Source organism: Populus euphratica, unplaced genomic scaffold, assembly GCF_000495115.2.
Source record: "Populus euphratica unplaced genomic scaffold, PopEup_1.0 scaffold56.1, whole genome shotgun sequence".
NCBI lineage: Eukaryota > Viridiplantae > Streptophyta > Magnoliopsida > Malpighiales > Salicaceae > Populus > Populus euphratica.
Window position 1 is genome coordinate 621,440 of NW_011499930.1, and position 25,867 is coordinate 647,306.

Here is a 25,867-nt window from a genome sequence, read left to right on the forward strand (position 1 = left end):
GGCCTATGTCTTACCTTTCCATCCATATAAAATAGACTTAAATTTAAGATCTACAACTTCATATATGACCTAATTACCGAACAGTGTTCCAGTTTGGACTGTATCGGCATCTCTTTTCTAAGTTTGGCCATCTCTTTGTCCTTTCAATTTCAGTTCTTAAATTTATCAATCAATTCTTTTATTTATTTGATAATCCTACATTTAAAATGAACATTTACCATAAATTAAAGATATCTTATATTATTAGATATGTTATTATAAAACATGTTTTAGTTAAGGAGTTATTGATACTTCAAGTGCAAAGTGATGATATAAAACCTTGATAAAAATGTATTTTTAAGTACTAAACAAATATACTCTAAAAATATGGAGCAAAACCTAAAGCCAAAGTACCAAATTTGGTTAAGAGTTTAGTTTCTTTGGTAGTAGCTTTGGAATATTGGTTTGTGATTTGTTATGATTTAGATTATTAAAAAAAACATAAAAAAAAATGTTAACATTGTAGAAATTGTTTTTTATTGTGTTATTAAACCTGAAAACTAAATGATCGATAATAATGTGATCTAAATTTTAAAAAAATCAAGATGATAAAAAAAATTCTCTATAGAAAACAAACAAAAACCAGTTAATTCTATATAAACCAAAATGAAACACATCATGAAAACCAATTCTAAGTAAACTAAATGCTTAAAAAGATTTTACTATCGCATCTTTTAAAAAAAAATTAAGATAGAAATATATTGGATCAACCTAAATTTCATGACTTAATTTGTCAAACTTATGATTTAGGTCATGAAATCTAATGGGTTTAACTATTTATTTTTTATAATTTATTTTTTTACCTAATTACAAGATAAAATTTTTTATTTAAAAAAATCAAAGGATGAAACTGAAAGAAAACAAATTAAAGGAACAAAAAATCTACAAAATGAATTTTTTAATAAAAAAATATTAAAATGGTGATAAACCGAAATAACCTGAGTCATGTAATGTCAACTTGCTATATTCGTGATCCAAATCATGAGACTATAATAATCATGTAAAAGATCAAATTTGAGCTAATTAATTACAGAGAAAAAATCAAATAAACCAAATGGTTAAGAAAATTCAACCTAACATGTTCTAAAAAAATATATTCAAACAACAAAATATTATACCGATATTTACATTACATTTTGGATTAGCTCATTAAACTTATGACCGTGTTATGAGATCAACTAGGCTTAATTATTTTTTATTAAATTTATTTTTTTACCTAAATACAAAATAACACAATTTTAATTAAAAAAACTAAAAAAGAGCCTAGACACATTAGCCTTGTGGCCTAGACACTTGGACTTGCTGCCCTAGCATGCTTCGACATTCTAAAATAAGAATCCAAGCACGTGGGCTTTTCAGCCCACTCAGTATAACTAGACTAGTTTTATATTTTATTTATTTATTCAAAGGACAAACAATATATCATTTATCTCTGTTATTATTATTATTATTATTTTAAAATAAATGGATGACATGTTTACTATTTACAAAATCCAGCTACCCAAAGGTCCCTGAAAAACCAGGGCTTCAATTTTTTTGCTCAAAAACTTGTTTTTCAACTATTTCATTTTTATTTTTTTACCTAAACATATAAAAAAAACACTTTAATAAACCTATTCATGATCTAGACAACCCAAAGAACAACTAAAAAACCCAAAATCAACTTCATCCTGAACATATAAAAAAAACACTTTAATAAACCTATTCATGATCTATCTAGACAACCCAACAACTAAAAAACCCAAAATCAACTTCATCCTGAAAAATCAACTTGATCCTGAAAAATCTTATTGCAGGAAATTCCACCTACTCAAGTATGGAGGAAAAATAATACCTATGTGAAACTTTCTTTCATATCAAAATTGATTATTTTTCTATGTGAAATTGAAGTTAATAACAATTCTTTCTATACACTAGAATTTGATGACTTTCTAACTACTCTTATAAAAAATAGATTAAAATAAAATTTATTAAAATCAAAATCAATTATTTTTTATATTAAAGTTAGTATGACAACTCTTTCTTTGTCAAAATTTAAAGACTCTAAAAAATAAATAAAAAATAAAATAATTAAAATTTTATTAGAAATAAAATTATATTTCTACCATCATTTATTAGATAGTCATTTATTAGATAAGGAGAGTAAGTAAATTGAACTTTTCTTATAAAATTATAAGATTACATCTAATTTACCCACTTTTTCATTTTTGATTCTCCTATTTTTTAGTTCAAGAGAATTTTAAAAAAATATGAACTTTTTATATTTTTTTTTTTACTTTAAAATAATATTTTTTTATGTTTTTAAATTATTTTGATTGATTACTATCAAAATTATGTTTTTAAATTATTTTGATTGATTATTATCAAAATTAATTTTAAAAAAAAATATATATTATTTTTATGTTTTTTTAAATAAAAATACTTTAAAAAATAACCATCCACTGCTTTTGATCACTCTCTATGCTTTCGATCCGGAATACTGGATGCATCATTCCAGCATAATCAAACAGCATAATATTGATAAAAGCACAAGCAGTGAAACAAGAACACAAAAAAACATTGAGCTTCAGATTACAACTCCAGTACATAAATCCCTGCCAAGGGTCGCCGAATTGCCAAAATTTAAACTTGAAGAAGTCAGGAAATGATCTAAGATCCAATATTTTGGGATTTGTTAAGGATGACTCCTTCATATTTGACCTGGAACCATTTCATCGCGTCATCCTTTGTAACTCTCTGATGAATGCCAACACGTGACTTGCACCTGCGACGACGACCAACACGGTACCCAGGACGTTCCAAAACAACATAGAAGTCCATGCCGTAAATACCAGTGGAAGGGTCATACCTGAGAAGGGATGATAAACCATAATGCTGAGCATACACAATACAGTACCAGGTCAAGTTATTGAAAAAAAACCCTGTCCGGCTAACTTGACCACCTAGTAGAATCAAAAGGTTCATACCATTGCTAGATAAAAGGAACCGGGCATAACTGTGTTGCAGGACAGGTAGTTAGGTATCACCAAATTATCCTTCATGGATGCCTCCATGGACAGGAAAAATATAAATCAAAAACAAACTAGCACTAACAATTTGGCATAGCTTGAGCCTTGAGTTCTGCTGCAACTTAAATGAATGTTATCTTCAAGGTCAATATTCCATCTACAACATCCTCTATCTTCGTTCCAACATCAAAAAATTCCAAATGATGACCCAAGCATCAGGATAAGCACAATTTTTCCTTCAGTGTATATGCACAATAGAAGACCTCTTGAAAATCCATTTAAGTCTAGAATTGCCAAATCATATTTAAATACGAGTTACATTAAAAAAAAAAAAATCAGAAACCTAACCTAGAACTACGTCCACATTTTAAAAAGTTAATACACAAACAAAGCTAACCATGTTTCATGCGCCATGGTTGCAACATTAAATAAAACCCACTTCCGCAAACTAGAGGCACCATCTAAACCGCAGGTATTCTAGCCTAAACCTTCAAAATTGGCATAATGTTCAATCCTCATACGCAAATGGGTTACAAGTAATACTGATATAACTAAAAATAAGGGAGAGATAAAGGACATCCATTATGCAAATCTTTACAACAAGTAACCATAAGGGGAAAAGACTCACTTGATTCCAAGATCAATGTGCTCCTGGATGCCGAAACCAAAGCACCCAGTGTCACTGAAGTTCCTCCTCAAAAGCTCATACTCCTTCACCTTCAACCCACTCTCAAGCAACTGCATAGCCTTGTCTCCCCTCACAGTCACATAGCAAGCTATCTTCTCATTACGCCTAATCCCAAAAGATCTCACAGTATACCTAGCTGCTCGTTAAAAAACAGTAAAAAACAAGCCAACAACTAAGACAAAAGCACTTTAAGAAAAGAAAAGAAAAAGTAACAGAATGGCACGCACCTTTCGAGAACACCGGGGTTTGGCCACTGAGTTGTTCGAGCACCTTGGCGGCACGAGTGAGCCTGTCTCCGCTTTCACCGACGGAGATGTTGAGGACCAGCTTCTGGACCTTGATTTCTCTCATTGGGTTTGATAGCTTCTTCTCTGAAGCCTGCTTTTTTTTTTTAGAAAAAAGAAATAGTTAGAGAGATTAATTAACAACATCTGTAGAAAGAGATTTGATAGAGTAAAGAACTATAATAACAATACCATTGTGATGGTGTGTGAGCTTGGCTGGTTCGATGGAGGCAGAGGAGGAGGAGGAAAGGCTGTGGAACTTGTTTCTACAGGAAGATTAAATATAAGTGAGGGACACCCACTAGGGTTTTGTGCTATGATCTGCTTGCCTGCCTGGTGTAGGGTGCTCACTCAAGTGACCACATTACCCTTCCTTGGGACAAAATAGGAAAAACAAAATTCCGTTGCCGGGACTTGAACCCGGGTCTCTCGGGTGAGAGCCGAGTATCCTAACCAACTAGACTACAACGGATTACTCGAATACCTTCTCACAATAACCAATATGACTTAATATACGTGGCCCCTACATAAAAAATTAGAAGGTGAAAGTGCAGTGAATTATACTTTCATGGACATATATATATATGTGCATGCTGTCCGTTAAAATATTTTAAAAAAATCATTTAATTTCCTACAAACACACCTTTTGTTGATTTCTTTGAAGAAATCATGCCAACAAAAAAAAAAAGTGCAAAAAAGAAGAGAAAGTGACAAGAAAGGTGAATTTTTCTTTGATTTTTTTCTTAAAGATCTATTTGTGTTTAGGTTTTCCTATTTTATTTTGTTTTTCAAAGAGAAATTGGAAAAGAAAAGAGGGAGAAGAAGATGAACATGAGGAGAGAGAATGTGATTTGTGGTTATAGTTTATCGGATTTCTTTCATATATATATATATATATATATATATATATATATATATATATATATATAGAGAGAGAGAGAGAGAGAGCTCATAAGTATTACTAAACAAAATTTATATCGTTTAATAAAGCCATCAACATGTAGCTTGATGATGTATACTTATTTATACATAATAAGATCAACTCTAACATGACAAATGATGATGTTTGAAGTATAATTGTCATGAAGAGCCCAAAGTTTATTCTGTATGGCTTTATGTCCACACTCTTTAGTAGAATAAGACTTTAGGTAAATAAGTATTATCAAAAGTAGTTAAGAAAGTGGAAGAAGATTACTATACCAATTCAGCGGTCAGAAAAATCTAGTATATCACTAAGGCATATGCACGACAGGATTAGGCTACATTTTAGAAGAAGGAAGAGATAATAAGTGATGTTGTTGATACACAATACTTGTTTTAATTGCCTGTTTGAGAGTGTAGTTGCGATTGCTTTTTAAAATATTTTTCGTACCAAAATGCATCAAAATAATATATTTTTTATTTTTTAAAAGTTATTTTTGAGATCAATACATCTAAACAATTTAAAACATACAAAAAAAATTAGTAAAAATAAATAACTTTTTATGGAACGCAGTGTATAGGGAAAAGGTATTAATCATATAATCAAAAAAAGAAAATGAAACAAAGGAAGACATAATTAGGGTTAGACTTAAAGAAATATTCATTTAAGAAAATCACATTATGAAAAATACAAAGCTCGATAGCATTTCTATCATAATAAACAAATCTTTTATGCGAGTTACTATGATTAAGAAAAGCATATTGAATAGATCGAACAACAAGTTTGTAATGTTCAATGAGAGGTAAATGAACAAAAAAACACTAAAAAAACATGTATGAGATTATAATTAGGAGGAATACCAAACAAACAAGAATATAAAGAGTCAAAATACAATGTAGGAGAAGGTAAACAATTAAACAAATATACATTTATAGATAAAACATCTACCTAAAATATATAAAGAACATAAGATACAAGTATCAATGTGTGAACAATATCTAAAAAATAACAAATCTTACGCTCAACAACATCATTCTATTAAGGAGTGTAAGGACATGAACATCGAGAGAAAATGCTCTTTTGTTAGAGAAAAAAATTAAAAAGAATAAGAAATGTATTCTCTCTCAGAATCTAATTATAAGATTTTAATACATATATAAAAAAAAGTTTCTATATAAGCAACAATAGTTAAGAACATATCAGTTTTAAAACAAAGAAAATAAACCTATGTAAAATGACTATAATTATCAATAAATGTTATAAAATATCTTGAGCATGAGAAAGAACATGACTTACACCCTAAGCATCAGAAAGAATAATTTCAAAATATGAAGAAGCACGATTTCCTTGTAGATAAAAAGGTAAAGATTTTCTTTTACCAAGTTTATAAAAAGCAAAATCAAATGAGAACGAAGAAAACACATTAGCATTATTCAAATAACCACGTTTTATAAGTTGTGTCAGAATTACAAAGTTAGCATAACCTAGTTTTTTAGGTCAAAATTGGCTATTCTTATTAGCAATAGTAAAAAAAAAAACATTGAATAAGGAAAGGAAAAGACTAAAGAAGAAAAATAAATCTCACTTTAAACCCCCTCGCTATCTCCTGTTTCAATATTTATCCTATACATAATAACTAAAATTATCAAAATAAAAAGAATAATCTTTTCAACTAATTACCTAGCCAAAATGATATTGAAAATTAAATTAGGATATTCATAAATATTAGTAAAGAAAAACACTAACTACCAACTATTGTAATATGAAGAGCACTACCATCAATGATCAGAATATATTACTTACCATTATATTTATGACATCATATAAATTAATCAAACTATTAGTCATATAATTAGAAGCTACTAAATCAGTTAATCAATAAGAAATAAGAAAATGTTTCTTACTCTAGAGACCAAGCCAAAAGTAGAAATGAAAGAAACAATCATATATTGAACCTTCTTATGAGTAATATTGGAAGAAGAACCCATAACAACAAGTTATACAAAAGATGTAGGCACAAGAATGGATTGAAAACCAACATGAATAATAGAAATGAATAGATTAAAAGGATGAATATGAAAATCGTTGATAATATGAAATCTTTTCTTACAATAACTACAAAGTTTCCTACCATACTATTTTGTAATATGCTCTTATTTTCTTGCAACTAAAACACCATGACGACAATCTAGATGTCATTTGTTTTGAATAGTGTAGGCCATATTAATCACTTAGAACCACTAATATCTTAAGTAAGGCCAAACTATGAGGCAAGATTTCACCCAAGCAAACCTAAAAACATAGGATAGATGAACGATTGGTTAGCTTAGCTAATGACTTTTAAATTTAGATCATAGTTTTATTAAGAATTGATCATGTTGACTCTTATAAAGAACCACTTAAATTATTGCTAAAGCTTCTTTCAGAGCCTGAGAATTCACCAATCCATAATAATCATTTCATAAATTAATAAAGCTAAAATAAAATTTCTCAATAAAAAGGTTTCCTTTATGATAGTTTCTTATGTCTAATTCTAATTGAAATTTTTAGACAAAATTATCTTGATAATAAATTCACTAAAGGTAATATCATATCCTTTTATAGTGGTGAACCCATAAATATTATTAATCATATGAGGTGTAATAAAGCTAAAAAGTCACAAAATAATTTTGTTGCCTTCCCATGAACTAAGTTCCTTAATATCAATAGGAACTATAAAAAATCCATCCAAATGACATCATAACTCTTTTTTCATGAACATCTGAAAATGAAATTCCTGATAGGTATAATTTTTACCAGTAAGGTGTACAATAAAATTTTCTTTTGATATACTAAAAAAAAAACTAATAGAATAGAAAAAAATCACCATACCACTTGGAAACCAATATCTGGCTAAGAACTCTATATTTAAAAACTAAACCTCTAAACTAGATAACAACTTCTGCCAATACTTAGAAGAATACTAAAGACTTGCTTCTTAATACTACCTATAAAAAAACTAACAAATAAAAAATAAGAAACCAAAAAAATTCAGTCAAGCCAAAAAAATAATATGAAGAAAATTTAGGGCTTTGATACTATGTCAATAAGGTTTTTGGACTAAATACCCCTCCTTATAAGAATTATCTTCTTTATATATTGAATTATAGGCCTTTATAAGGTTGAAAATCAGTCATAAAATAATATTATATCATATAAGAGTAAAACCTACACATAAACCTACTAAATAAGGTAAGATATATCAAGCCATCAATTCTGCTAACAATATACGGGGGCATCATTATCATTTTGTTTATTTTGAAAATTAGCTTTGATCTAAGATGAAAAATGTAATATTAAAAAAATTGATTGCAAAATGAGAAAAAACCAAACCTCGAGATGCTCGGCATAATTTCCTTTTTATAAAAAAAAATTCTACCCTCTAAATTCTTTATTTTTTTTTGTTTATTTTAAATGAAGTTATTGCGATCTTAAATAAACATCTTGATATTTGACTATTATTTGATTTTTATAAGTGTTTATCTTTGTTAACATATCATTATATAAAAAATTATTTTTAAAACAAAATTTTTTAAGTCTGATGGAGTCTCTGATCAAGGTTGTACGTTTTGTAGGTATGCCACGAAGCCCAAGTTAACACAATATGCCATTTCAATATTTAAAAAAAAATCATTTTGAATTTTTTTAAATCAAACCATGTTTTTACCAATTATTCAGATTTCCTTTAAACCTATCAAGTCAACAAAATCACCTACAGTTAACTTTCATGCAAGTTAATTTTGAACTTAAGTTAGGCAATGAATAAGGTCAAAAGGTTTTAAAGTTGACCTATTAGGTTAAGTTTAATGGCAATAACAAATAGTTTTCTTTGTTTCTTTAATTTTATCTATCAATTTTTTTCTTTGAATCGTTTTTTTTATCAATTTTATTATTCAATATTTGATTAATTTTGAATTGATATTTATAATTTATTTTGGTTTGTTTTTATAAGGTTATTGAAGTTTTCTCAACTTTTTATTGATACTTAATTTTGTAAGTGTTTATTTTTGTTATTATATTATTAAATAAAAAATTATTAAAAAAAATTATTAAACACAATAAAATTCATGATCTTGATATAGGTTTGATAGAAGTTTGGATTAATTTAATATGTCGTTATTTTAATATTAAAAAAATATTATTTTTAAAATTTTTTAAAATCAAAATATCTTTTCTTTTTTATTCTGATCATCTGAATAACTTTTAAATCTATTAAGTTAATTGAATTATATCAAATTAATTTTTATATAATTTAATTTAAAAGTTGAACCATGTAAGAAGTATTTAATTTAATTATAATGTCAAAAAATTCCTTATAGACTAGATATTTTTTAAAAATTTAATAAAATGTTGACATAGCTGGCTGTGCAGCGCCGTGTCAGAAGTGTTGTTCTATTTGTTATGTTCATTGTATGACTAATGAGAGCCTGGAAATTATTCTTGAGGTCTGGGCAAGAATCTTGTCTCATGTGTTGTTGTTTCAGTTAGCGCTGCAGATGGCTGCCTGGGTCAATATGGTGTGTTTGATGGGCTTTTTTATTTTATTTTTTTCTTTTACTGGTGCAGGTTTCATATATGCGTTTCGGATTCTTGCAGGCTTTATAAATAAGTGGGCTGATTCATAATTATTTCTTTTATTATATACTAATTACCTTTTGATTAACTCCTGATAAATGCAGATGCAGGCCAGATAGTTCATTTTGTGACAGGTCCACGCCATGCTGGTAAAGAGGGATTGCTGGCGCTTCAACAGAGAATTGAAAACTAGTTGAATTCCAGTACAAGCTCCCTGCTGGAGCTCTGTTTGAAGTGATCATCGGAGAATGGAAGCTTGCAGGAGATGCAATGGCAATATTAGAGGCCATTTTCGAAGCTTTTGAACAGTATATGTCTGGAAAAATCTCCAGAGTTTACCCCAATGACTGGAGTACTTGGTATAAGTATCCCCATCTATCCATGCAAATTCGAAGGATCAAGAGTTTCCACAACCATGCAAAAGACCTGCCAGACCGAAGCTCCTGGTTAAAATTTAAGGAATCGCTGTGGCTTGGCACAAAAGTAGACTAGAGACATAAAGCGACAACCTACCAAGCTAATGATCAAAACTTCATGTTGTCAAGCAATGTTCAAGGCAGAGGTTCTAAGAAGGAACAAGCAAACTGATTTTTCATTAATAAACAAATTTGTATATGAATGCAACATCTGTGTATGCAGAGACCTAACTAATAACCATATGTTTGTGTAAAATAGCTTTAAGGCGAGAAGGATAGAAAGAAAACGACAGAATTAAAAAATAAAAACTAAAAAATAAAAAAACAGAAAAAAATAAAATAAAATAAAATCTAGCAATGTCACCCATCTGACTCAAGTCTTGTATGGTAAACTGTACAAATGTGAACAAAGCAGGAACAACCTCCACGATATAGAACTTTGTTGTCAAGGTACTGGGGAAATCCGAAGCCTGGAATGTTCAGACCAAACTTGAAGACCTATGTAGTCTCCACAAGAATGGTTAAGGAATCGCATTATCATCCACAAGGTGCAACTTATAGGAGTGGGCCTAAGAATGGCCATGGAAGAAATTCTACAGCATATCCACCCTAAGAAACCATGGGAGCACAAAAGCTATTACCAGGCATGCCATTAGGAAGTTACAGAAGGTTTGACCCCGCAAACATCCTCCATTTCTCTCAGATGAATGACCACCGCTACTAATAAACCTCCTCTCCAGAAACCGGTCATCCCCAATACCTGTAATATTCACTGCTGTCACTCCACATATTTCACAGATTCTGCATAAAGAAAACAAGAAAGACATCTGTGAGTGATGAATTCCCGGCAAGTTGATTCAAGGCAATTCCCAAATTGGCAACTTTAAATTCTACGATTAGTTCATAAACCAAGATCTGCTACAAATGATCCTAGAAATTTCAAACTTAAGTGTCTTATAATGAGAGACTCCGAGAGAGAAGTATAGGGAAATAATGGAAAAGGAAACAGCAAGCGTGATTTAGCAGAAACAGAAATTGAGGAAAATAGAAGGCTGGTGGTCTAGGATAGAGAAATGTTTTGATAGAGTTAGAAAATTAAGATGTTCTCAATAGTATACCAAAGAAAACTAATAATGCTACACCAACATGAGACTACTTCAAAGAAGACAAGGATTCCCCCTCCGGGACTCATGACACTGACACCAAGCGTCCATGAGATGGGTATCAATAATGCCACACCAACATTAGACTGACTCGAATAGGATTAAAATGGGTCCTCCCCAATTCATGATACTTGAATATTACTAATATGTTCTACACGACTTTCTTGCAAGCTAATCTTGAAAAAAGAATTGTTTGTTGAAAAACAACCAGGGTGCAAATAATAATAATAATAATAATAATAGAAGAATGAGAAAAGATCGAGGATCTACAATTAACAAAGTTAGATTATTTTCCAGTTGCACACAATCTCAGGAAAAAAACTTGATCGCAATGAAGGAGCATGCTGAGCTCGATGTACATGTATGCATGTAAGCAGAAAAGTCGTAGAAAAACTGACTTCCAAGCAAAAGAACATATACCTATTTCCTTTAAGTTTAAACCAAGCTTCGGCACAATTCACATGTGCAAAGCCAAGATCATCTTTACATCCACAACCAAGCTGAATTAGATCCATGGAGGTGGCTGTGGTAGTAATAGTTGTGACAGTAGCTTCAAGTAACCCCTCAGAAGTCAAGTGACAAATCCTACAAACTTTTTCTCCATCGCAGTTATCCTTAAAGCCGCCTCCTCCAGTTCCATCACCATCACCACACTTCATATCAACCACGCATGACGACTTCCCTCCTAGGTGCACCTCTACCTCGGACTCATCCACTGTTTCCTTACTGGCCCTCAGCTCATTTTCCTTGGCTTCCAATCTTTGGTTTCCTCCATTAATACCCACATTCTCTTCAGAATCTATCACAATCACAGTCTCTAGCACAAGCTCGCTAACTGGGCTACTCGAATACCGACTGCTTCCTTGCCCATCTCGATTCAATACCTCACCATCTCGTAGCACATGACGTATTTCCTGATTTATTACCCCACTTGTGAGCCCCAACACCTCATTTTGTGATCCCAAATCCTTATTTTCTCCATTAACACTTGAAGTCACCCCTGAATTCATCCCAATCACAGTCTCAACTACAGTTTCATTAACCCTATTACCTGAATTTGACAAGGTTCCTTCATCCGATAACTCCCCAATTCCTGTCCCATCACTAGCTCCCTGATTGGCCACTCTCTCAATTAATCCCAATCCCTCGATATTCGCATTCAAAACCTCAGTTTCCACCACAGTAGATACTTTCTCTCCTACATTTACAGCAGTTATAGCCTCTGACCCAACCCAACTATCCGAATTGCTCATATTTCCCCTCAAATCACCGACATTCTCTATCCTTCCCTGATAAACTTGGCCCAAATTCCTAGTAAATCCTTTGTTTCCATGTGTTTCTTGATCCATTACTCACAACAAAACAATCTCCACCTCTCCCAGAGAATTCCAACGAAAAAAACCAGCTATTATAAATAGACAAAATCAGGCATCAACACAAATACAACATCATCTCTATAGGTAGCAGATGATGAACAAAAGAAAACCAAAACCTCCAAAGAAACCAACAGATCTTCAGGAAAAAAAATAAAAACAACCAAAGAACTGAACAAGCTAAATATAACTGCAAGATGATAACTTTGTAAAGAAAACTGAAGCCCCGGATAGTTACCTACTCCATTCAACAACTTCAACCCTAATAAAACCTGCCGTCATGTGTCAACCAAAAAAAAAAACGTTTACTTTCCAAGTTCAACTATATAATTAAAATACTACAAAGGAGAGATCTATCTATGTATCTATCTTTATAACAACAATGTTGTCTCACAAATTCAACTTACGCCTAATGCTGTCCGTATAGACAGCAGATTGTGTGTCTGTAGGAGTGGGAGTGTATTTGTTGTGGGAGGTAAAGAGTTTTGATGGGAAAAGGAAAGTGCATGGAAGACGTGATGTAATGTAAAAGTATAATGATAAAGTGGTAATTACTCAACGAGGGATGAGATCTTCTGTGTGTGTGTGTGTGTGTGTGTTAAGCTGATTTTTAATCCCTTGTATGTTAGCTGATTTTTTTTACAATTTTTGGTTCATTCAATTTTATTAAAGTAATTAAATGAGTTTTTTCTAGAGTATTTTATTGTTTTTAATTTATCTTTTTATTTATATAAAAGAAAATAATTATATAATTTTTAATAAATTTTTCGCTATTTTGAGACTTTATTATGGATTTAAATTGCATGACAAGGAAATTCTATGATTTGATTATGAGTCCATTTATTTTTTTATTTTTAAAATATTTTTAAAAAAAAATAATTTTTTTATGTTTTTATATTTTTTTAATATATTGATATCAAAAATAAATTTTAAAAATAAAAAAATTATTTCAATACATTTGTAATAAAAAAACACTTTAAAAATTAATAATTATCATAATACTAAACAAGTTCCCGCTATCTTATGGATTAATTTAAAAAGAAAGCATTTATTATTTTATCTTAATTGCAAAACTATATCAGCTTTTCATCATTTGGAGATTGATAAATCTTTATCCAATCTATTTTTAATGAAATCTTTATTTGAGTTTGTTTTCCTTTATATATATATATATTTCTTAGTTGGACTTTTGTTCAATACTTACATAGTTTTAAACTAGATTATTACTACACCCTATGATCAATTTTATTTTTAACATAAAAAATTATTTAAAAATTGTTTATAGTTTTTTTTAGTGGAAAGAAATTTAAATCATATGAGTATTGATCTAATGTATCCTGATTAACTTTGAGGCTCGAAAAATAACTCAAAAAACTTGTTAAAATATAGTTTGATTTTTTTTTCAAAATAATATTTTTTTTAATATTAACATAACAATATATTGAATTGATTTGAATCAACCCAAGTAACATGTTAAATCTACAACTTGAATGATAAGATCATGATAATTTCATAGAAAATAAATTAAAATAAATTACGAAGCCTAATTTTTAATATATATATATATATATTAAGAAATGACCTAAAAAGAAAAGCTAAGTTAATATATCAAAAATACAACCTTAGTCATAAGATCAAAATAACCTCATGAAAATCAAATTGAAATAAATTAGAAATTTCAATCCTCAATTAATCCAATATTAAATGATGAAATTTAAAAATAAATCAATTAAAAAAAGAATATAGAAAACAACTTAAGTTAATCTATCAAACTTAAAACCCAGGTTATCAGACTGAAATAATCTTATATAAAAAAATAATAACATGATTTAACATGTGTTAACTTGTCGAATCCACAACTTTGGTCATGAAATTAAGATAACCTTATAAAAAGCAAAGCAAAGCAAATCAAATCAAATTATAAAGCTTAATTCTTAATCATTCATGTCAGACCTAACATTGAATGATAAAATTTATAAAAATTTTAATCAAAAAATAACACAAAAAATGAGCCAAGTCAACCTAGATTAACTCGTTAAGCACTTTTCTTAAGTCATAAAGCCGAGATAACCTAATAAAAAAAATTAAAATAAATCATAAAATCTAATTCTCAATCAAATACATTATTAAATGATGAAATTGGTAAAACAAAAAAGTCAATTAAAAAAAATAGCTAAGTCAATTGGGTTAATCAGACAAACTTGAAACATGGGTCATAAGACGAGAATAATCTAATGAAAAGAAAATTCAATGTTGAATGACCTGTGATATAAGTTATGAGAACGGGATAATATCTTAAAAATAAAATAAAAAATAACATGATTTAACCAGTGTTAAATATACCAAAACTCGTGACCATGATCATAAGACCAAGATATTATCATATAAAGCAAATCAAAAGAAATCATGAAATTCAATTTTCAACTAATCTAATGTTGAATGATGAAATTGAAAAAACAAACAAAACTTAAGTCAACTTTGATTAACCTGTTAAGTATTATTTCAGTGTTATGAAACCGAACTAACATGATAGAAAGTAAACAAAACAAATCATAAAGTTTATTTTTTAATCAACTCAAAATTAAAGGATGAAATTGAAAAAGAAATAATTTTAAAAAAATTCCTATATCAACCAGGTTAACTCATCAAACTTAATATCTGTACCATGAAAGTGTGATAATTCAATAAAAAAAACAAATATATTGAAAGATGAAATTAGAAAAAAAAAACATTGATTGAAAAAAAAACCCAAAGAAACAAAGGAAAAAAAGAAAGGCAAAACATTGTTCTAATAAACATAGTTTTGTAAAGAGAGGTATAGTAAAACCCCATCTCTTTTAGTTTATAGTTAACTAAATAAGTTATCTATATTTTGTCATGGGATTGACCAAACTTTTTCCAACACTAAAATAGATATTCAAGTGACAATAATCTAACACAACCCAAGTTAAATTAACTAAAATATAGCTTGAAAAATGATACCATAAGAACCCGTAAAAATAAAAACGAAAGGAAATTGTAAAGATCAAGGGCTATAATCTAATGTCAAAGATGAAAAAAAAACTTTAAAAAATATAATATAAAAAAAAAACTCGAGTCAGCTCAGGGTAATTTGACAAACCAACAATCTGTAATATGAGATCAAGAAAAAAAATTCAAAAAGATGACTAGTGAAAGAACCAAAGTTCAATAAAGAGCTAATCCAAGTTAACTTTACCAACCCACTTTTAGAATAACCATACAATAAGAAAAGTGGGGAAAAAATAACAACGCTCAAGGCAAAATAATTTAATACAAAATGATAAAATTAAAAAGAAAAAAATTATAAAAAATTAAAAAATCCAAGTCAAACCGGGTTAAGTTGACTCACTCACCACACACAACAGGAGATCGGGATAAAAAGAAAATTAGACTTCCAGAATAAGGGCCTAACAAAAAAAAACCCAAGTTAATTAAAAAAAACATTTCGAATGAAAATGCAATATCCTGACCAACTCGATCTCAAAATAACAAAACAAAAGGAAAAGAAAAAAAATAAGGAAAATGATTTTAAAAAAATGATGAAATTAAAAAAAAAATTCACAAAGAAATGAGAAAAAAAATCCAAGTCAACCCAGATTAACTACACTGACCTGCCACTCGCAACTTGAGATCGAGATTAAAAACAATAGACTACCAAAAAAAGACTTAACAAAAAGGACCGAAGTTAAATAAAAATTTATTGAGTAAGAAAATACAAGCTAACTTAGGTTAACTTGCATTCGAGATAACCTAACAAAAAAAAATAAAAAAAAAATCATATTGCTTGAGGATCAATAATTTAATACCAAAATATGAGATTGTTAAAAAAATATCAATTTCATAAATAAAAACTTAGGAAAAAAAACATGAGGCAACCATGGTTAACTTGACTAACCTATTATCTAGGATATGTGATCGTAATAACTCAATAAAAAGAAAAGCACAAAAAACAATGAAGCTAAAGGCTTAATAACCAAATGTTAAATAATGAATTTGAAAAAAAAATCAATTTTCAATAAAGGATTGCTGTTAGAAGACACTATAAAAAAATAATAAAGTAAAATATTCCACCATAAAATAATTTAAAACCCAAATTATACAAACCAAACATGGTATAAAAAATGAAAGAAAATAATTAGGGGATAAATTGAAAAAAAAACTAAAAAAAGGATAAAAAAATTATTGAAAGAATGAAGACCTGAACTAGATAAAAAAAAAACAAATGAAATTGAATGTTGAGGACAAAATTGATAAAAAAGATAAATAAAAAGAGGATAAGAATATAGAAATAAAAAGTATGATAAAAAAAAATAAATTAAAAAAATACAATAAAATCAAAAGGGAAGAAATTACAAATAAAAAAAAAGCATAATCAAGAAAAGTATAAAGCACAAAAATAGAGTAATTAAAAGTAGAGGGATCAACTCGGATAAAAAAATCAACTTGAATAAAATGCCTAATGATGAAATTGAAAAAATCAAGACTTCAAAAAGTATCAAAAACCAAATAAATTAAATAGTAATTGAAAGAAAGATGACCAAAATTAATAAGACTATAAACCAAAGGATACAATTGTTTTTTTTAATTCAAGTGTGTTTTTCTGGAAAAGAGAGAGGAAAAAAAAATAACCTCAACCACAACCTAACCAGATCTTCTACTGTGAGCTCTCCTTCACTTCACATCAAATGGACATGCCACATCCCCAGAAAGATAACAACATGTCACTTTTAATGTTGTGATAGAAACAAAACTTTGGCCATCACACTGTTCCTCATGCGCCATTTGAATGGTGTGGAGGCCATGACACGCTAAGATGTGAAACAAACATATCAATAAATTTTTTTAAATAATATTTAAAATTTAAAATGATTAAGTTGCTCTGTAAAACCTTAAAATAACAACAAATCAATCAAAAAAACCAAAATATCCTAAAAAATAACCTTTTTTTTTCAAATTGAAAGGTTAATTCCTTCATTTTAATGTTAAAAAAACAAAAGATGGAAAAGCCTTTTCCTTTTCCAAAACATGACCATAATTCTATTGTTCATTTAAAAAGAAAAAAAAAAACAAAAGAACCCCTCACCCAAAGATTTTTTTTGCTTTTGGGGGCAAAAGAAAGTCATTATACTTAAAAAAAAAAAAAAAAAACAAAAGAACCCCTCACCCAAAGATTTTTTTGCTTTTGGGGGCAAAAGAAAGTCATTATACTTAAAAAAAAAAAACATATTCAGGCCATTTTATCCCTAATTATTTTTACAATTACAAATATATATTATGAAAAAAGATAATTATTATTTAATTTAGTTTTCTGTTTTTGTAATTTTCTACCATACTGAAACATGAATTAGTAGGATTTTTTTTTTATTTACATGGGTGTTCGGGGCAGCTTACGCGCACCACAACTAATCTTACAGCTCACTAAATACCCTACAAACCCAGTAAGCATGGAAAGCACTGTAGAGGTGACAAGTGTGCATATGAAGACTCGAACTCAGGAGCAACGACTGTAGAGGTGACAAGTGTGCATATGAAAACTCGAACCCAGAAGCAACGGAAGGAGATAAGCCCCTTCCACTGCTAGACCAAGACCCTCTTTCATTATATATATATATATATATCAACAATTTTTTATATTTATATCAACAGTTACTCACATAAAAATAGTAAAAAGTATCTTAGACGTACAAAATTACATAAAATAAAATGCCTCAAATTGCTAAAGGTGTGGAAAAAGAGGACACTGAAACGTAAATGATATAATCTTTCATGTAGTTTGAATTTAGCAAAAATAAATGACAAAGATTGGAAACAACAGGAGACACGCAAAGAATTAATGTTATGTTTTGACTTCTGAGCGTGTGAATCCAAACGTAACGTTTTGAAGGGGCAAAGCGGGGAAGCTGCTGTCTCGAGCAATCCAAGAACCAAAAACTGAGGCCAGGGATTCTCAGGTGATGAAAAGCTTGACATCGTTTTCCATAGATGCTGTCCTGCTTACAGGAGTTGGTATCAGTATCACACTCCCTCCCTCCCAGGTTTCTTCCACGGATAGCATCGAAATATTCTTGACGTGCATGCCATTTGCCACCCTTTCTTTTGTTCCTTTCTTTTATTTTAATAAAGAACTGGATGCTGGAAACGAATCAAGAACAAAAGTCCTCTCTCATTTGCTACTGCTGTTTAAATAAATAAATCATTGAGTTAATGTTCACCTAGGGGAGGTATACTTGAGTTCTGGAAGTTACCACCAAATTAGCTTCTAACATTTTTTAAGGTTCTGGACCCTCTGTTGTCAGGGATCTGCGCGATTGAAGGACCAATCATTGCTTGAAAGTCCGAAGGTGAAACCATGGAGATAGAGGCGGGTATTAACCATCGACATGATTAAAGAAGAGTGCAGAACCAGGACAAAACTTGAGTGATACTAGGGGCGTTCGAGGTCATAATCTATATATATAATTACCATGTCTATTCCCTTTCAATGCTATGACTGGTGGCATATGGACCCAGGGCAATAGGGCATCATCACAAGTGCATATTCATTTCAGCATGTGAAGTCCCAGCTGAACCCCTCCCTGCTTGTGCACGAAGATGACTAGATTCCCTTCACCATAAGCAAAGGACAGTAGGGCCTACTGATAAGTGCCAGCCAGGTTGTGCACGTAGCAGCCTTCAATTACGAGGACAAGCCATTGGCCTAGCAGCAAATTGTAGACATGGCATGTGCATTGACAGCTAGTCATTAGTCGAGTCGTCTGGTGGGGTTTAAAAGGAGGGCGTGAGTCCTTGGCAAGGATCATCAGCAGAGTGGATATCACTTTATTTTGTCATTTCTAGCCTAACCATGCAATCGGAAGTTGTATTTCCATGCCATGCATGCGCATGTAAGCTGGAGGCGTGCTCTTCATGAAAATTAATGGCTCTGAAGACAATTTGGAGTGTAGTGTTTTAAGTTTCTGTCCATGATAATCACTAGGTGCAGTATTTCCATAATAGGATAAACATAAGACTTCCACATCTTCAGTAGAGAATCAAGTACGAGGATGAACCCACCTGTGTTTAAACTTTCGAATTGGACATGAGCATGTCCTACCATGCAAAACGAAACATTTCAGTAGAAGGAAGCGCGTATATCTCAGTTACAAGGAAGTGCTCAGTTTGTGACAGGTTCTGCTAATTGTTTTCAACTGAGGGGCCTATCAACGACCCAGGTTAATCTCAATATCCACAAACCAAATTTAAGAACATTTTGGTTCCCTTCTGATCACCCCAATCCCCACTGCAAAATGCAGAGAATAAAACATATTTTTATATGTAAAATAGCGTCCTACTAAATGCAAAACTCATTTACAGTTGAATTCAGAAAGGGAAATACTAATTCATACTAAACGAAAAAAATAATTTGCACTGAGTCAGGAAAGGAAAACTATACTCGGTCACCGAGGTCCTGAAAGCTCCATTGCTTCAATGATGAAAGAAGGTTCCTCATGAACATCTCTATCATGCCTCGAGAAACTGTATGCCCTTACCTCACCAATATTTGGTGCTCCTTGTGATTCTTCCATAGCTGACTGCCCAACAAGACCTTCCAGGACCTTCAAGACTTCTGACATCTTTGGCCGAAGGCTAGGATGTGACTGAGTACACTTCAGAGCCAGCTCCACAGCTTTTTCCAGCTCCAACGCATCAAAACATCCCTTCAGATCCCTATCCACTAGCACTTCCAACCTCTTCTCCTCGTTCAAAGTTCTAACCTGTATAATTCAACCATCATTTACAAATTTATATTTAATGCAGCACATTACGAGAACATATGGTGGATTATAATTCAGTAATGTGGTTATCTTGAAATAGCAGTTAAGATGAAAATAATTTATAGTTTCCAGTCACCAGAAATTAATCATATAGCTAGACGATGTATGTTACATGTAATTTTTACAAGTGACCTAAATCAGTTGATAGCCAAGGTAATCCTCCATCCTTGAGAATTTATTATGCGGGTATAAAAGACACAATCCTTAACATGAAGCTAGCAATTAAAGGCAAAGCAGCCCAAAACAAGCGAGTAGTATAATTTCCAGTAAATGCCTAGAGAATGAGGCATGACTAGATATCTCTACACAATTTGCACATTTGATTTTAGAATATTCAGGTTTTTGGCAATCATTCTTTGATTTCAATTTCAGACACCTTCTACAGTTTGATCCTACCTATCACAGCAATCAAACATTTGAGATATGGATATTATGATCACAGCCACAATCATAGATTAACTGGAATACAGGCTCCAGTTACCTCAATACACAAATGGAAGAGCGAGATGCTTGTAAATTGTACATTCAGTGATAGAGTACAATGCAGAGAAATAACTTACCCAGTCAAGAATCATTCTCTTCTGAACTTGACCATTTCCAGCATCTAATGCCTTTTGCCCTGTTATGAGTTCCAGAAGTAGTATGCCAAATCCAAAAACATCAGTTTTCTCAGATGATTGCCCGGTTGAAAGATACTCAGGTGCAATGTGTCCTACAGTCCCCCGCACTGCAGTAGTGACATGTGAATCTCTAAGATCCAACAACTTAGCAAGACCGAAATCCCCAACTACAGCTTCAAAACCTTCATCAAGCAAAATGTTTGCAGCTTTAACATCCCTGTGAATTATCTTTGGATTGCATTGTTCATGCAAGTATAGAAGTCCGCGAGCAGCCCCAAGGGCAATGTGTATCCGTCTGTTCCAATCCAAAGATGGTTTTTCTCGACAAGTCTCTGCAAAGGAAAAGTAACAGAATCAAATTCTCCACCTCTTATTGGTTTCATTTTGGTTGAAGTAACAAAGAGAAATATAAAAACAGGTTGAACAACAACAGTGGATGAGAGCTTGTTTATTGACCAATCACCAACACTATTCAACATTCAATATAAAGATGCAGCCACAAAATTTACTAAAATCTTGTAGAAATGGTATTAAAAAAAGCTTAGAATTGTCAAATAACTATCTCAACCCAATAGCTTTAGCTATTAAGCAAGGGCCAAGATATAATTTATAATATTTTCTAACACACTCCCTTAAGTGAAAGTTCTTTAAACTTGAAACTTGTTTAGGCTCACATTACCATATACTTATTTTTTATTAAATAAATAGGGATGATGAAATTCGAACTCATGACCTCTTCGTTATCAAGGCTTTGATATCATGTCAAAAAACCATCTCAACCTAAAAACTTAAGCTATTAAGTGAGGTCCCAAGATATGATTTATGTTATTATCTAACAAGAATATAACTAGAGAAAGACTTGGCATGATTTTCTAGTTGAAGAACCAAAACATGAGCATTTGAGGTCATGATCACAATCTGAGATACATTGGATGAGGGTTAAGAAGATCATTTTGAGCTGCAAAAAAGAAAGAAAACAGTTTCTTCAAAGAACTTTTGTGAAGCATGGACTTAAATGCTAAATTTTCTCCAACTGTTTATAGCTGTAAATTTTAATGAGAAACTACCTTCATTTCCATTAGAACCAGAGGATAATATAAATCTTACTTGCCCAAATGAATTAATAGTAGATGAACAAGTAAAATGAGACGAACCTCTCAGGCGGTCAGCAACACTGCCATTTGGCATATAAGGATAAACAAGCAACCTCTCATCAGGTGTCATACAGAATCCATATAGATTTAAGAGGTTTCGATGTAGAGCCAAGCCAATCATTTCCACTTCAGTTTGAAACTGCACTTCTCCAGTAAAATTTGGATCCTTCAGCCTTTTAACTGCAATGAAGGTTTTATTTGGGAGACATCCTTTGTAAACCACACCATATCCACCTTGCCCTAAGATATTTTTTGGACTAAAGTTGCTTGTAGCAATTTGTAGTTCACGGAACGAAAACCTCTTCAAATGACCAATATCAAATTCATAATCTTGCTGCACTGCAAAATGCAATGATCATAATTAATCACATTGCTTTTCATGATATATTTTCATTTAGGAAATTTACCAAAGCATCTCAGTTTGGAAGTACCGTATGATGTGAAGAGTAGACGAGATCTATAACAATGCACCCAACAGACAAGCAGCATTACAGAAATCACAAAGGTGGAGCTGATACCTATGGCAACGGAGAGCACCCACCAATGATGACTGCTGGCTTGCTCAGATGAAACTGTCTCTGCAAGCAGGACATCAAGAATTTGTAGTCACATTTTTATAGTCCATCTCTTTAACAGAACAATTTAACTGGTTAGAGTGCATTACTGTTAACTGGCTTCAAGACACCCATGCAATTTTGTGCATGTGAGGAAGTGCAAAGATAGCTATTCCCTGTAATACTGCAATAAACATGCACAATATCAAATGGCTGTAAACAGAAGGTAAAAATTATCGAGACTCAAAGTTATCAACTCCCATCCAACCACTGCAAGCAGATATTGAATTGTTTTTCCTTCCACAAGAAGTTTCTAACACTGTGATGAAAAGGAAACAGCAGTAGAAAATGAAACCAGCATTTCAAACAATTTACTTGCCAATTGCAAGCATTTAGCAAGCTCAACTATATCAGATAATAAATCTTAGTCTCTGCAAAGATCCATTATACTGGATCAATGCTAGCCCAAAACCACCTAAGGTTTCTAAATGAGCAATAAATGCACAATTTTCAGTCAAAACTTCTAAAAAAACTCACAGGCAAAAAATGAGGCATTTAAGAATCAACAAAATAACATTTTTCCATAAATACAGTTCTAAGCAAGATCTCACCTGTAACCTTTAGCTAATATTTTTGGAGTTGGGCCACTAAGATTATTAAATGATAAATCCCTGCCAAGAATTTGGAAGAAAAGTTAGATTTACATAAACTATATAAGGAAATATAGCTGACAAGTGCGGACCACATACAAGAATGAAAGTCCAGTAAGATTGGCCACCAGCTTTGGAATCTGTCCAGATAAATTATTTTTGCTGAGTCGCCTGGAAAAGTTTGCATGTTAAACTTTTGCATAACACACAAGAACTACCAGAAGAAACATGACAGGAAACCAACAGGAATATAAATTGCATGTGTTGAGGTCAAATAAAACTCACAAGTAACTTAGATGGGTCAGAAAGCCCAAAGAGCTCGGAATACCACCACCGAACTGGTTACCTGAGAGGTCAAGCGTTTGAAGCTCTGAAAGCTTTCCTATCTCTTCTGGAATGGGACCAGATAAATGATTGTTCTGCAATAGCCTGCAAGTACAGATCATGAACATTAGAAAGCTAATGCAAAATACAATATCAAGACTCCAATCGGTTGCATTTATGTCAAGTAACCGGAACAAAAAAGAACATTCTGGATAAACTATCAACGAACTCAAACCAATAGCATCGTTTTACAATACCAAGGCTCATAAATTATTACAAACAGAAAAGATTTTCAAATTTCCTATTTGGATTTCCTACCTGACATATTGAGTCAGACCAGTTAATAATAATCGTCATAACAGCAATTTTTTAATAGCCATAAGACTATCCAATTATTAGCTTATACCCAGAAACAAACAATTAATAGCAGAAACATCCATGTACCAATCGAGTGAAGAACTCTGAGAAAGAAAGATGTAGCAGCTCACATTGTCCTTAGGTGAATCAAATTCCCAATGCCGGGAGAAAGAGTTCCTGATAATCCCACACTAGCCATTTCACTAGCAACAACAATATCCAGAATAAAAATATTAAAAATATGAAAATTTTATTACTAAACCAAAAAAAAAAAAAGAGGTTCCACACTTACAGGGAGATGACGAAGCCTTCAATAGAGCAACTAATCATATTCCAAGTGCAAGGATCAACAGAGTTCAAATCCCAACCATTCATTGCACCTGTCTCATCTCTCATTTCTCTCTTCACAGCCATCAATGCTGCCACTGAATTCAGAAACCCAAAAAGTAAAAAAAAAAGAAAGATAGAAATGAAACACAAACTAATAGTAACAAACTTACATGGAAGTGCAATGCTGGATCATTTTGAATTGAAAATGGAGTTCGAAGGTCATACCTTCATAGTTAACACCTTTTGGAGAAAGAAGAGCATCGGTTGCTTGAGTTAAACGCACCCAAAATATTACTAAAACGGCACGGAACAAAATGGCCGCCATGTTACTTTCTGTCCCGATGAGGAAGCCAAACCAACACTCGCCCTACTTTTTCTGACAGGAGTAAAGGAAAGGGGCCGATAAAAGGGCTAATTGGATTCGGGTGTTGTCTTCATGTCCTGGAGTCAAACGCCTACCTGCTCGCTGCTTACTACCCCTCTATATTTTATTTAATCTTTCTAATTTCTACACGTAAGAAGGGAAATGTTAAATATATAATACAATCAAAAAAGAAACGTGATTTCTTTTATCGGCGTGATGGAAGATCGTGAAAGACGAGAGGAATGGCTCCGATATGGTTTGGACAACCTCGAGATTCGGACAAAACAGGGGCGCTACCCTTGTCTCCCTCCTTTCCCTCTTATACAAGAGCTAATCATTAAATTGATTAATCTACATGAACTGTCCTTCGATATTTTTATTTGTTAATAAGAATAAATATATAATAACTCATGGCCGTTGAGACCTTTACTTCACCCATTAAATTGTTTCTACGACTTAGGTTAATCTACACCAACTGTCCTTTATATATATATATATATATTATTTGTTTTTGAGTTTGTGACCTAGGAGCCCTCGCTCTGGCGCGAAAATACATGTACTTGGGATTATGTCGGGGGCAAATTTGAAACGCCATCGTTTCGTAACAAAGGATATATGCTAGCTATCTAACTCACGTTCTGTCGCATGTTGTAAGTTTTTTTAAAAAACAATATGTATACAGGTTGTTTTAATATATTTTTTATATAAAAAATTAAAATATAAATTCAAAAATCTATACAAGAATTAAAAAAATAAAAAATAAATGTAAATCAAAATATTCAATTCAAAAAAATAAAACACTTGTCTAATTTTATATATATATATATATATATATATAAATGAATCTTAAAAACATCCTTATAATAACTTGTATGAGCAAAGAAAAAGATTTTAGGCAACATTTTAAAGTGGAGATATGTATGTGTCAGGACATCAATATAGTAATAAAAGAATGGAAAAGAGGAGTCTAAGGAAGTTAAAAGAAGAAATGGGGAATCATGACAAGGAAAACAACAATATTGAATTAAAGGATATGAAATATTTTATCAATTTTTGTTATATCTATTGCAGCTACCGAAGCAGCTATTGAGTCAGCTATAATTTTATTAATTTATCATAATAGAAAATCAAGCTATATCAATCAATTAATTTTTTAAAATAAGTAGTATTAA

General features: G+C 31.3%; 3 protein-coding genes and 1 non-coding gene across 9 annotated transcripts in view; all 4 read right to left on the reverse strand.

The window, feature by feature from the left end:
• Positions 1-4,322, reverse strand: part of LOC105135977 (60S ribosomal protein L11) — a 23,666-nt gene extending 19,344 nt beyond the window's left edge. The window contains exons 1-4 of one of the 2 annotated variants that reach the window (XM_011041097.1): positions 4,212-4,322; positions 3,963-4,113; positions 3,676-3,871; positions 2,689-2,887 (exon numbers count right to left, since the gene is read on the reverse strand). In XM_011041097.1, the coding sequence (XP_011039399.1) occupies positions 2,689-2,887; positions 3,676-3,871; positions 3,963-4,113; positions 4,212-4,214 (549 nt within the window). In that variant the 5' untranslated portion in view covers positions 4,215-4,322. Of the gene's footprint in view, positions 1-2,533; positions 2,888-3,675; positions 3,872-3,962; positions 4,114-4,211 lie in introns of those variants that run through there. The other variant, XM_011041096.1, reaches the window with a different exon arrangement.
• Positions 4,323-4,418: 96 nt separating this feature from the next.
• TRNAE-CUC (transfer RNA glutamic acid (anticodon CUC)) lies at positions 4,419-4,491 on the reverse strand. Its single transcript has one exon. It is a non-coding gene; the product is annotated as a tRNA-Glu (tRNA).
• Positions 4,492-10,477: 5,986 nt separating this feature from the next.
• On the reverse strand, positions 10,478-13,046 carry LOC105135979 (uncharacterized). Of its 2 annotated transcripts, XM_011041101.1 has the most exons (3): positions 12,915-13,046; positions 11,555-12,779; positions 10,478-10,772 (listed from the first exon to the last, which is right to left on the reverse strand). In XM_011041101.1, the coding sequence occupies exons 2-3, from the start codon at positions 12,481-12,483 to the stop codon at positions 10,565-10,567; spliced, it is 1,137 nt and encodes a 378-aa protein (XP_011039403.1). In that variant the 5' UTR covers positions 12,484-12,779; positions 12,915-13,046; the 3' UTR covers positions 10,478-10,564. The 2 variants fall into 2 exon arrangements, with proteins under 2 accessions (XP_011039403.1, XP_011039402.1); XM_011041100.1 differs by having other exon boundaries at positions 11,555-13,046.
• Positions 13,047-18,232: 5,186 nt separating this feature from the next.
• On the reverse strand, positions 18,233-25,018 carry LOC105135980 (probable LRR receptor-like serine/threonine-protein kinase At5g45780). 4 transcript variants are annotated; one of them, XM_011041103.1, is made up of 12 exons: positions 24,557-25,018; positions 24,294-24,426; positions 24,133-24,204; positions 23,606-23,749; positions 23,420-23,491; positions 23,282-23,341; positions 22,781-22,854; positions 22,548-22,694; positions 22,117-22,455; positions 20,903-21,294; positions 19,961-20,282; positions 18,233-19,617 (listed from the first exon to the last, which is right to left on the reverse strand). In XM_011041103.1, the coding sequence occupies exons 1-11, from the start codon at positions 24,654-24,656 to the stop codon at positions 19,965-19,967; spliced, it is 1,851 nt and encodes a 616-aa protein (XP_011039405.1). In that variant the 5' UTR covers positions 24,657-25,018; the 3' UTR covers positions 18,233-19,617; positions 19,961-19,964. The 4 variants fall into 4 exon arrangements, with proteins under 4 accessions (XP_011039405.1, XP_011039406.1, XP_011039407.1 ...); XM_011041104.1 differs by lacking the exon at positions 18,233-19,617 and adding an exon at positions 19,638-19,807; XM_011041105.1 differs by lacking the exon at positions 18,233-19,617 and having other exon boundaries at positions 19,638-20,282; positions 22,635-22,694.
• Positions 25,019-25,867: the final 849 nt, after the last annotated feature.

Bases quoted from the DNA above. Each gene is read 5' to 3' on its own strand.
- LOC105135979 (XM_011041101.1), bottom strand. From the start codon at position 12,483: ATGGATCAAGAAACACATGGAAACAAAGGATTTACTAGGAATTTGGGC. The intron at 10,773-11,554 runs GTATATGTTCTT...TTCTTTATGCAG, and splicing joins TTTAAACTTAAAGGAAATAG to AATCTGTGAAATATGTGGAG.
- LOC105135980 (XM_011041103.1), bottom strand. From the start codon at position 24,656: ATGGCGGCCATTTTGTTCCGTGCCGTTTTAGTAATATTTTGGGTGCGT. The intron at 22,695-22,780 runs GTAATGCACTCT...TCCTGCTTGCAG, and splicing joins TGTCTTGAAGCCAGTTAACA to AGACAGTTTCATCTGAGCAA. The intron at 22,456-22,547 runs GTACTTCCAAAC...TGCATTTTGCAG, and splicing joins TCTACTCTTCACATCATACG to TGCAGCAAGATTATGAATTT.